Raw genomic sequence first — 12,492 nt, 5'->3', positions numbered from 1 at the left:
CCTCCTTTCACACTGTCCCCATCAAACACTCCCAGGACAGGTGCAGCACGGGGTTAGATACAGAGTAAAGCTCCCTTTACACTGTCCCCATCAAACACTCCCAGGACAGGTACAGCACGGGGTTAGATACAGAGTAAAGCTCCCTCTACACTGTCCCCATCAAACACTCCCAGGACAGGTGCAGCACGGGGTTAGATACAGAGTAAAGCTCCCTCTACACTGTCCCGAGCAAACACTCCCAGGACAGGTACAGCACGGGGTTAGATACAGAGTAAAGCTTCCTCTACACTCTCCCCATCAAACACTCCCAGGACAGGTACAGCACTGGGTGAGATACAGAGTAATGCTCCCTCTACACTGTCCCCATCAAACACTCCCAGGACAGTTACAGCACGGGGTTAGATACAGAGTAAAGCTACCTCTACACTGTCCCCATCAAACACTCCCAGGACAGGTACAGCACGGGGTTAGATACAGAGTAAAGCTCCCTCTACACTGTCCCCATCAAACACTCCCAGGACTGGTACAGCACGGGGTTAGATACAGAGTAAAGCTCCCTCTACACTGTCCCCATCAAACACTCCCAGGACTGGTACAGCACGGGGTTAGATACAGAGTAAAGCTCCCTCTGCACTGTCCCCATCAAACACTCCCAGGATAGGTACAGCATGGGGTTAGATACAGAGTAAAGCTCCCTCTACACTGTCCCCATCAAACACTCCCAGGATAGGTACAGCATGGGGTTAGATACAGAGTAAAGCTCCCTCTACACTGTCCCCATCAAACACTCCCAGGACTGGTACAGCACGGGGTTAGATACAGAGTAAAGCTCCCTCTGCACTGTCCCCATCAAACACTCCCAGGATAGGTACAGCATGGGGTTAGATACAGAGTAAAGCTCCCTCTACACTGTCCCCATCAAACACTCCCAGGACTGGTACAGCACGGGGTTAGATACAGAGTAAAGCTCCCTCTACACTGTCCCATCAAACACTCCCAGGACAGGTACAGCACGGGGTTAGATACAGAGTAAAGCTCCCTCTACACTGTCCCCATCAAACACTCCCAGCACAGGTACAGCACGGGGTTAGATACAGAGTAAAGCTCCCTCTGCACTGTCCCCATCAAACACTCCCAGGATAGGTACAGCATGGGGTTAGATACAGAGTAAAGCTCCCTCTACACTGTCCCCATCAAACACTCCCAGGACTGGTACAGCACGGGGTTAGATACAGAGTAAAGCTCCCTCTACACTGTCCCATCAAACACTCCCAGGACAGGTACAGCACGGGGTTAGATACAGAGTAAAGCTCCCTCTACACTGTCCCCATCAAACACTCCCAGGACTGGTACAGCACGGGGTTAGATACAGAGTAAAGCTCCCTCTGCACTGTCCCCATCAAACACTCCCAGGATAGGTACGGCATGGGGTTAGATACAGAGTAAAGCTCCCTCTACACTGTCCCCATCAAACACTCCCAGGACAGGTACAGCACGGGGTTAGATACAGAGTAAAGCTCCCTCTGCACTGTCCCCATCAAACACTCCCAGGATAGGTACAGCACGGGGTTAGATACAGAGTAAAGCTCCCTCTACACTGTCCCATCAAACACTCCCAGGACAGGTACAGCACGGGGTTAGATACAGAGTAAAGCTCCCTCTACACTGTCCCCATCAAACACTCCCAGGACTGGTACAGCACGGGGTTAGATACAGAGTAAAGCTCCCTCTGCACTGTCCCCATCAAACACTCCCAGGACAGGTACAGCACGGGGTTAGATACAGAGTAAAGCTCCCTCTACACTGTCCCCATCAAACACTCCCAGGACTGGTACAGCACTGGGTTAGATACAGAGTAAAGCTCCCTCTACACTGTCCCATCAAACACTCCCAGGACAGGTACAGCACGGGGTTAGATACAGAGTAAAGCTCCCTCTACACTGTCCCCATCAAACACTCCCAGCACAGGTACAGCACGGGGTTAGATACAGAGTAAAGCTCCCTCTACACTGTCCCATCAAACACTCCCAGGACAGGTACATTACTGGGTTAGATATCGTGGAAACTCAGAGCAGGAGGAGGCCATTCGGCCCTTCGATCCTGCTCTGCCATTCACTATGATCTTGCTTAATCCTCGATACCAAAGCCACATTCCCATTTTCTCCCCAAACCCCTTGATGCTATTAAAAACCACAAAATGATCTCTCTCTTTCTTGAATACCATGATGTGGAGGTGCCGGCGTTGGACTGGGGTGAGCACAGTAAGAAGTTTTACAACACCAGGTTAAAGTCCAACAGGTATGTTTCAAACACTAGCTTTTGGAGCACTGCTTCATTCACCTGAGGAAGGAGCAGCGCTCCGAAAGCCAGTGTTTGAAACAAACCTGTTGGACTTTACCCTGGTGTTGTAAGACTTCTTACTCTTTCTTGAATCCATTCAGTGACTTTTCCCCCACGGCCTGGGTGTTGAGAATTCCCCAGGTTCAGCAGCATCTGAGAGAAGATATTTTTCTTCCTCTCAGTCCTAAATGGCCCTCTCAGTATTCAGAGTAAATCTCTTTCTGCGCTGTCCCATCTCAGAGTGTAATCCCACATTTCTCTCCCGTATCCTCTCGCTCAGCTCTGCAGTGAGCTCAGTGTGTGTGGATATCGATATTTGCAGGGACAGGATCTGGGGGCTGGCGAGGTTGACAGCCTGAGATTGAGTAGATCTGAATTATCAGCAGCAATCACCTTAGCCACAGACCCTCACCCCCAGCCCAAACCATGACCCATTTTGATACGTCCACCGTGAAGCGGTGTCCCTCCACCCTCCCCATTCAGCGTCCTGTCTATTCTCGATTCCGAGCTGCCAAACGGATGTGATTTCCCTGACACTATTTTGGTTGTTGGTTACAGCACGTGCCAGTTTGGAGAGATGCTGTGTGGACTAATGCCATGCGCAGGTACTGAGAAATGTAACCCTGAATATTACTGAGTGAAATATTATCTACAGCCTCCCCATGGTCCGACCCCTACATAACAGCCTCCACCCCCTTGTCCCATAAGAACATAAGAACTAGGAGCAGGAGTAGACCATTCGACCCATCGAGTCTGCTCTGGCATTCAGTGCGATGCTGAGTGATCAGATATAATCCTCAATTCCACTTTCCCACCTTATCCCCATAACCTTGACTCCTCACTGATTAATAATCTGTCTCTCAGACTTCAACATACTTAACGCCCCAGCCTCTACAGCTCTCTGTGGTGAAGAATTCCACAGGTTCACTCTCCTCCGAGGGAAGAAATTCCTCCTCATCTCCGTCTCTAATGAGTGACCCCCTCACTCTGAGATTCTGCCCTCTGGTCCCAGACTCTCCCACAAGAGGAAACAACCTCTCAGCATCGGCCTGAGAATCCAATGTGTCTCAATAAGGTCACCTCTCATTCTGCTAAACTCTGAGTACAGACCCAACCTACTCAACCTCTCCTCATGAGAAAATCCCTCCATACCCGGGATCAACCCAGTGAACCTTCCCACCTCCCCTACTCTCTCCCCCAAACCCCTCCCTCTCCCCATTCCCCTCCCTCTCCCCCATTCCCCTCCCTCTCCCCCATTCCCCTCCCTCTCCCCCATTCCCCTCCCTCTCCCCCATTCCCCTCCCTCTCCCCCATTCCCCTCCCTCTCCCCCATTCCCCTCCCTCTCCCCCATTCCCCTCCCTCTCCCCCATTCCCCTCCCTCTCCCCATTCCCCTCCCTCTCCCCCATTCCCCTCCCTCTCCCCCATTCCCCTCCCTCTCCCCATTCCCCTCCCTCTCCCCATTCCCCTCCCTCTCCCCATTCCCCTCCCTCTCCCCATTCCCCTCCCTCTCCCCATTCCCCTCCCTCTCCCCATTCCCCTCCCTCTCCCCATTCCCCTCCCTCTCCCCATTCCCCTCCCTCTCCCCATTCCCCTCCCTCTCCCCATTCCCCTCCCTCTCCCCATTCCCCTCCCTCTCCCCATTCCCCTCCCTCTCCCACCTCCCCTACTCTCTCCCCCAAACCCCTCCCTCTCCTCATTCCCCTCCCTCTCCCCCATTCCCCTCCCTTACCCCCATTCCCCTCCCTCACCCCATTCCCCTCCCTCTCCCCATTCCCTCTCTTTCCCCATTCCCCTCCCTCTCCCCATTCCCCTCCCTCTCCCTCTCCCCATTCCCCTCCCTCTCCCTCTCCCCATTCCTCTCCCTCTCCCCATTCCCCTCCCTCTCCCCATTCCCCTCCCTCTCCCCATTCCCCTCCCTCTCCCACCTTCCCTACTCTCTCCCCCAAACCCCTCCATCTCCCCATTCCCCTCCCTCTCCCCATTCCCCTCCCTCTCCCCATTCCCCTCCCTCTCCCCATTCCCCTCCCTCTCCCCATTCCCCTCCCTCTCCCTCTCCCCATTCCCCTCCCTCTCCCACCTTCCCTACTCTCTCCCCCAAACCCCTCCATCTCCCCATTCCCCTCCCTCTCCCCATTCCCCTCCCTCTCCCCATTCCCCTCCCTCTCCCCATTCCCCTCCCTCTCCCTCTCCCCATTCCCCTCCCTCTCCCACCTCCCCTACTCTCTCCCCCAAACCCCTCCATCTCCCCATTCCCCTCCCTCTCCCCATTCCCCTCCCTCTCCCTCTCCCCATTCCCCTCCCTCTCCCACCTTCCCTACTCTCTCCCCCAAACCCCTCCATCTCCCCATTCCCCTCCCTCTCCCCATTCCCCTCCCTCTCCCTATTCCCCTCCCTCTCCCTCTCCCCATTCCCCTCCCTCTCCCACCTTCCCTACTCTCTCCCCCAAACCCCTCCATCTCCCCATTCCCCTCCCTCTCCCTATTCCCCTCCATCTCCCCATTCCCCTCCCTCTCCCCATTCCCCTCCATCTCCCCATTCCCCTCCATCTCCCCATTCCCCTCCTTCTCCCTATCCACTGAGACCCTAAGACACAGGAGCAGAATTAGGCCACTCGGCCCATCGAGTCTGCTCCACCATTCAATCATGGCTGATATTTTCCCATCCCCATTCTCCTGCTTTCTCCCCATAACCCCTGATCCCCTTATTAATCAAGAACCTATCTATCTCTGTCTTAAAGACACTCAGTGATTTGGCCTCCACACCCTTCTGCGGCAAAGAGTTCCACAGATTCACCACCCTCTGGCTGAAGAAATTCCTCCTCATCTCTGTTTTAAAGGATCGTCCCTTTAGTCTGAGATGGTGTCCTCTGGTTCTAGTTTTTCCTACAAGTGAAAACATCCTCTCCACGTCCACTCTACCCAGGCCTCGCAGTATCCTGTAAGTTTCAATAAGATCCCTCATCCTTCTAAACTCCAACGAGTACAGACTCAGAGTCCTCAACCGTTCCCCATACGACAAGTTCTTCATTCCAGGGATCATTCTTGTGAACCTCCTCTGGACCATTTCCAAGGCCAGCACATCTTTCCTTAGATATGGGCCCAAAACTGCTCACAATACTCCAAATGGGGTCTGACCAGAGCCTTATACAGCCTCAGAAGTACATCTTTGCTCTTATATTCTAGCCACACATCCAGTCCCGCACATCCAGACACAGGAACAGCTTCTTCCCCACAGCTACCAGACTCCTCAACGACTCACCCTCGGACTGATCTGTTCCCTGTAAGAACACTATTCACGATGCCCGATGCTGCTCTTGTTTGGCCCCTTGTTCCGCACTGTAACCAATCAGTGTTTGTCGATGTACCATTTGTCAATGTTCTCTGTCGATTATTCTTGTGTCTACTATGTACGTACTGTGTACGTTCCCTCGGCCGCAGAAACATACTTTTCACTGCACTTCAGTACATGTGATAATCAATCAATCAATCAATAAATTAATAGCCCTCTTGACATGAATGCTAACATTGCATTTGCCTTCCTATCTGCCGACTGAACCTGCACATTAACCTTAAGAGAATCGTGAACAAGGATTCCCAAGTCCCTTTGTGCTTCTGATTTCCTAAGCATTTCCCCATTTAGAAAACAGTCTCTGCCTAAATTCCTCCTTCCAAAGTGCAGAACATCACACTTTTCCACATTGTATTCCATCTGCCACTTCATTGCCCACTCTCCTAGCTTGTCCAAATCCTTCTGCAGCCCCCTTGCTTGCTCAATATTACCTGTCCCTCTACAGATCTTTGTGTCATCTGCAAACTTAGCAACAGAGCCTTCAGTTCCTTCTTCCAGATCATTAATGTATATTGTGAAAAGTTGTGGTCCCAGCACAGACCCCTGAGGCACATCACTAGTCACCGGCTGCCATCCTGAAAAAGATCCCTTTATCCCCACTCTCTGCCTTCTGCCAGTCAGTCAATCCTCTATCCATGCCAGGATCTTACCCTGAACACCATGGGCTCTTAACTTATTTAACAGTCTCCTATACGGCACCTTATCAAAGGCCTTCTGGAAATCTAAATAAATCACGTCCACTGGTTCTCCTTTGTCTAACTTCCTTGTTACTTCCTCAAAGAACTCTAACAGATTTGTCAGACACAACCTCCCTTTGACGAAGCCGTGCTGACTCAGTCCTATTTTATGCACTTCCAAGTGCTTCGCGATCTCATCTTTAATAACAGACTCTAAAATCTTACCAATGACCAAAGTCAGGCTAACCGACCTATAATTTCCCGTCTTCTTCCTCCCTCTTAAACAGCGGTGTTACATTAGACACTTTCCAGTCCTCTGGGACCCTTCCTGCTTCCAGTAATTTCTGAAAGATCATCACCAATGCCTCCACAATCTCCTCAGCTATCTCTTTTAGTACCCTCGGGTGTAGTCCATCTGGTCCAGGTGTCTTGTCCACCTTCTGACCTTTCAGTTTCCCCAGAACCTTCTCCTGAGTTCCTCTGCCATTTCTTTGTTTCCTGTTATTACTTCTCCAGCCACATTTTCCAGTTGTCCAATGTCTATTTTTGCCTCTCTCTTACCTTTTATATATTGAAAAATCTCTTCCTATCTTCCTTTATATTACTAGCTAGCTTGCACTCGTACTTCATCTTCTCCCCCCTTATTGCTTTTTTAGTTGTCCTCTGCTCGCTTTTAAAAGATTCCCAATCCTCTGGCTTCCCACTAATTCTCGCCACTTTGTATGCTTTTTCTTTAGCCTTCATGCTGTTCTTGACTTCACTCATCAGCCATGGATGCCTTGTCCTGCCCTTAGCATGTTTCCTCCTCCTTGGGATGAATTTCTGTTGTGCCTCCCTAATAACCCCAAAAACTCCTGCCATTGCTGTTCCACTGTCTTCCCTGCTAGGCTCCTTCTCCAATCAACTCTGGCCAGCTCCTCCCTCGTGTCTTTGTAGTTACCCTTATTTAATTGTAATACTGTTACATCTGATTGCAGCTTCTCCCTTTCAAACTGCAGGGTAAATTCTATCACATTGTGGTCACTGCTCCCTAAGGGTTCCTTCACCTTACGTTCCCTAATCAAGTCTGCCTCATTACACATCACCAAATCCAGAATTACCTGTTCCCTAGTAGACTCTGTCACAAGCTGCTCCAAAAAACCCTCTCTTAGATATTCCACAAATTCCTTTTCTTGGGAACCACGACCAACCTGATTTTCCCAGTCCACCTGCATATTGAAGTCCCCCATGATTATTGTGATATTGCCTTTTTTACAGCCTTTTCTATCTCCTGATTTACTTTCTGCCCCACATCCTGACTACTGCTGTACATCACTCCCTCACCCTCATTGCCTTCCCTAACCCCAAAACCCTCCCTTTCCCACGCCCCTCTTTCGCTCCATCCTTCTACCTATCCTGCATTTCACTCCCTATACATCCCCCTCCCCACACCTATCTCTCGCCCCATCTCCGCTCCCCCCCCTCTCTGCACCAGGAGAGGAGATGCCATTGTGGTTTTGTCACTGGGCCCATAATCCCAAAACTCCGGGTTTGAATCCTATCACAACAGACGGTGAAATTCAAATTCAATTGAATAAAAATCTGGAATTAAAAGTCTAACGCTGACCATCAAACCAGTGTCGATTGTCCTAAAAACCCATCTGGCTCAGTAATGTCCTTTAGGGAAGGAACTCTGCCGTCCTTACCCGGCCTGGCCTACACGTGACTCCAGACCCACAGCAATGTGGTGACTCTTAACTGCCCCCTTGAGGGCAATTAGGGATGGGCAATAAATGCTGGCTCAGCGACGCCCACATCCCAGGAACAAATAAAAATAAACCCGACTGTCTCCCTCCATCTTTCCCATCCCCCATCCTCCCCTCCAATGTCCCTCCTTCCCCTCCTACTTTCCCGCTACCTCCTTGCCTGATGCCTCCTTCAGTTAGAGCTTTGCAGGCCCCTCGCGGCTCACTCCTTCCTGACCTTTCCGTGTGTCTGGGTCTCGATATCTCTGCTTTACCCATTGTTCCCGTGTTCTCCCATTGTTCCCGTGTTCTCCCATTGTTCCCGTGTTCTCCCATTGTTCCCGTGTTCTCCCATTGTTCCCGTGTTTTCCCATTGTTCCCGTGTTCTCCCATTGTTCCCGTGTTCTCCCATTGTTCCCGTGTTCTCCCATTCTTTTCCATGTTCTCCCATTGTTCCCGTGTTTTCCCATTGTTCCCGTGTTCTCCCATTCTTTTCCATGTTCTCCCATTGTTCCCGTGTTTTCCCATTGTTCCCGTGTTCTCCCATTGTTCCCGTGTTCTCCCATTGTTCCCGTGTTCTCCCATTGTTCCCGTGTTCTCCCATTCTTTTCCATGTTCTCCCATTGTTCCCGTGTTTTCCCATTGTTCCCGTGTTCTCCCATTCTTTTCCATGTTCTCCCATTGTTCCCGTGTTCTCCCATTGTTCCCGTGTTCTCCCATTGTTCCCGTGTTCTCCCATTGTTCCCGTGTTCTCCCATTGTTCCCGTGTTCTCCCATTCTTTTCCATGTTCTCCCATTGTTCCCGTGTTTTCCCATTGTTCCCGTGTTATCCCATTCTTTTCCATGTTTTCCCATTGTTCCCGTGTTCTCCCATTGTTCCCCTGTTCTCCCATTGTTCCCGTGTTCTCCCATTGTTCCCGTGTTTTCCCATTGTTCCCGTGTTCTCCCATTCTTTTCCATGTTTTCCCATTGATGCTGTGTTTTCCTGTTGCAGTGGACTGTATTTGGACTCACTGGACCTCCTGGAGTTCGTGCAGTAAAAGCTGTGACGTTGGATCCAGACGAAGGTTCCGATCTCCCACCAACCCTGCGGCCGCGCGGGGCGGGCGAGAGTGCGAGGGCGCGGTCCTGCAAACAGAGCATTGCAGCCAGCAGCTATGTGACGGTGCGTTACAGCAACCAAAGAATCCCTCCACCTCCCAGACCCTCCACCTCCCTCACCCTCCACCTCCCAGCGCCTGCACCTCCCAGACCCTGCACCTCCCAGACCCTGCACCTCCCAGACCCTGCACCTCCCTCACCCTCCACCTCCCTCACCCTCCACCTCCCTCACCCTCCACCTCCCTCACCCTCCACCTCCCAGCGCCTGCGCCTCCCTCACCCTCCACCTCCCTCACCCTCCACCTCCCTCACCCTGCGCCTCCCAGACCCTGCGCCTCCCTCACCCTCCACCTCCCAGCGCCTGCACCTCCCAGCGCCTGCACCTCCCAGACCCTGCACCTCCCTCACCCTCCACCTCCCTCACCCTCCACCTGCCAGACCCTGCGCCTCCCAGACTCTCCACCTCCCAGACCTTGCACCTCCCTCACCCTCCACCTCCCAGACCCTCCACCTCCCAGACCCTCCACCTCCCTCACCCTCCACCTGCCAGACCCTCCACCTGCCAGACCCTCCGCCTCCCTCGCCCTCCGCCTCGCTAAGACTGAAGCCATTGATTTTGTTTGATAATAAAAACAAATCTGCTCTCGCCCCACAATCCTGAGAGGTCTCTGCAATCGATTACTCTGGGCTTTTGTACAATCCCAGTTTTATTTCACTCCTGCCTGGACCACAATGATAATCAGAGGAAATTTAATGTAAATTTAAGGGAATAGTGGAGATGGGAGAGCTGGGGGGCTAACACAGAGAGGTGTTCGACAATGAAAGCTGAGAACACTTCTGAAAATCATTTCCAATCCTTGAGTTTATTAATAGCAGAAAGTAAGAGTGAGAAAGTGTTGACGCACCGATTGTGCAGGAGTATTGCCACTGGAGCAGTAATCCAGTGACCCAGGGGAAAGCGCCAGGGACCCGGGTTCATAAGAACATAAGAACTAGGAGCAGGAGTCGGCCATCTGGCCCCTCGAGCCTGCTCCACCATTCAATGAGATCATGGCTGAGCTTTTGTGGACTCAGCTCCACTTTCCGGCCCGAACACCATAACCCTTAATCCCTTTATTCTTCAAAAAACTATCTATCTTTATCTTAAAAACATTTAATGAAGGAGCCTCTACTGCTTCACTGGGCAAGGAATTCCATAGATTCACAACCCTTTGGGTGAAGAAGTTCCTCCTAAGCTCAGTCCTAAATCTACTTCCCCTTATTTTGAGGCTATGCCCCCTAGTTCTGCTTTCACCCGCCAGTGGAAACAACCTGCCCGCATCTATCCTATCTATTCCCTTCATAATCTTATATGTTTCTATAAGATCCCCCCTCATCCTTCTAAATTCCAACGAGTACAGTCCCAGTCTACTCAACCCCTCCTCGTAATCCAACCCCTTCAGCTCTGGGATTAACCTAGTGAATCTCCTCTGCACACCCTCCAGTGCCAGTACGTCCTTTCTCAAGTAAGGAGACCAAAACTGAACACAATACTCCAGGTGTGGCCTCACTAACACCTTATACAATTGCAGCATAACCTCCCTAGTCTTAAACTCCATCCCTCTAGCAATGAAGGACAAAATTCCATTTGCCTTCTTAATCACCTGTGTAAATCATCTATGTAAATTGTGAACAGCACGGTAGGCTATTGCAGAAAATACGGAGGCTGGGGATTGAGGGTGATTTAGAGATGTGGATCAGAAATTGGCTAGCTGAAAGAAGACAGAGGGTGGTGGTTGATGGGAAATGTTCAGAATGGAGTTCGGTTACAAGTGGAGTACCACAAGGATCTGTTCTGGGGCCGTTGCTGTTTGTCATTTTTATCAATGACCTAGAGGAAGGCGCAGAAGGGTGGGTGAGTAAATTTGCAGACGATACTAAAGTCGGTGGTGTTGTCGATAGTGTGGAAGGAAGTAGCAGGTTACAGAGGGATATAGATAAGCTGCAGTGCTGGGCTGAGAGGTGGCAAATGGAGTTTAATGTAGAGAAGTGTGAGGTGATTCACTTTGGAAGGAAAAACAGGAATGTGGAATATTTGGCTAATGGAAAAGTTCTTGAAAGTGTGGATGAGCAGAGGGATCTAGGTGTCCATGTACATAGATCCCTGAAAGTTGCCACCCAGGTTGATAGGGTGGTGAAGGAGGTCTATGGAGTGTTGGCCTTTATTGGTAGAGGGATTGAGTTCCGGAGTCAGGAGGTCATGTTGCAGCTGTACAGAACTCTGGTACGGCCGCATTTGGAGTATTGCGTACAGTTCTGGTCACCACATTACAGGAAGGACGTGGAGGCTTTGGAACGGGTGCAGAGGAGATTTACCAGGATGTTGCCTGGTATGGAGGGAAAATCTTATGAGGAAAGGCTGATGGACTTGAGGTTGTTTTCGTTAGAGAGAAGAAGGTTAAGAGGAGACTTAATAGAGGCATACAAAATGATCAGAGGGTTAGATAGGGTGGACAGTGAGAGCCTTCTCCCGCGGACGGAAATGGCTGGCACGAGGGGACATAGCCTTAAACTGAGGGGTAATAGATATAGGACAGAGGTCAGGGGTAGGTTCTTTACGCAAAGAGTAGTGAGGCCGTGGAATGCCCTACCTGCTACAGTGGTGAACTCGCCAACATTGAGGGCATTTAAAAGTTTATTGGATAAACATATGGATGATAATGGTATAGTGTAGGTTAGATGGCTTTTGTTTCGGTGCAACATCGTGGGCCGAAGGGCCTGTACTGCGCTGTATTGTTCTATGTTCTATGTTCTAGTTGTGGGCCCAACACTGATCCCTGAGGGACACCACTAGCAACTGATTGCCAACCAGAGAAACACCCATTAATCCCCACTCTTTGCTTTCTATTAATTAACCAATCCTCTATCCATGCTACTACTTTCCCCTTAATGCCATGCATCTTTATCTTATGCAACAACCTTTTGTGTGGCACCTTGTCAAAGGCTTTCTGGAAATCCAGATATACCACATCCATTGGCTCCCCGTTATCTACCGCACTGTTAATGTCCTCAAAAAATTCCACTAAATTAGTTAGGCACGACCTGCCCTTTATGAACCCATGCTGCGTCTGTCCAATGGGACAATTTCCATCCAGATGCCTCGCTATTTCTTCCTTGATGATAGATTCCAGCATCTTCCCTACTACCGAAGTTCAGCTCACTGGCCTATAATTAGGCCTACCTCCTTTTTTAAACAATGGTGTCACGTTTGCTAATTTCCAATCCGCCGGGACCACCCCAGAGTCTGGTGAATTTTGGTAA

The 12,492-nt window shown here is 50.8% G+C and overlaps 1 protein-coding gene across 1 annotated transcript in view; it reads left to right on the top strand.

The window, feature by feature from the left end:
- The window catches only part of sspo (SCO-spondin), a 1,206,999-nt gene that overhangs the window by 724,169 nt on the left and 470,338 nt on the right, over positions 1-12,492 (top strand). Inside the window, 2 exon segments of the mRNA XM_072468611.1 lie at positions 2,899-2,945; positions 9,086-9,256. Of these exon segments, the coding sequence (XP_072324712.1) occupies positions 2,899-2,945; positions 9,086-9,256 (218 nt within the window).

This window comes from Scyliorhinus torazame, chromosome 11, assembly GCF_047496885.1.
Source record: "Scyliorhinus torazame isolate Kashiwa2021f chromosome 11, sScyTor2.1, whole genome shotgun sequence".
Lineage (NCBI taxonomy): Eukaryota > Metazoa > Chordata > Chondrichthyes > Carcharhiniformes > Scyliorhinidae > Scyliorhinus > Scyliorhinus torazame.
The sequence above is the reverse complement of the archived record's forward strand: the minus strand, read 5'-3'. Positions and strand labels throughout refer to the sequence as shown.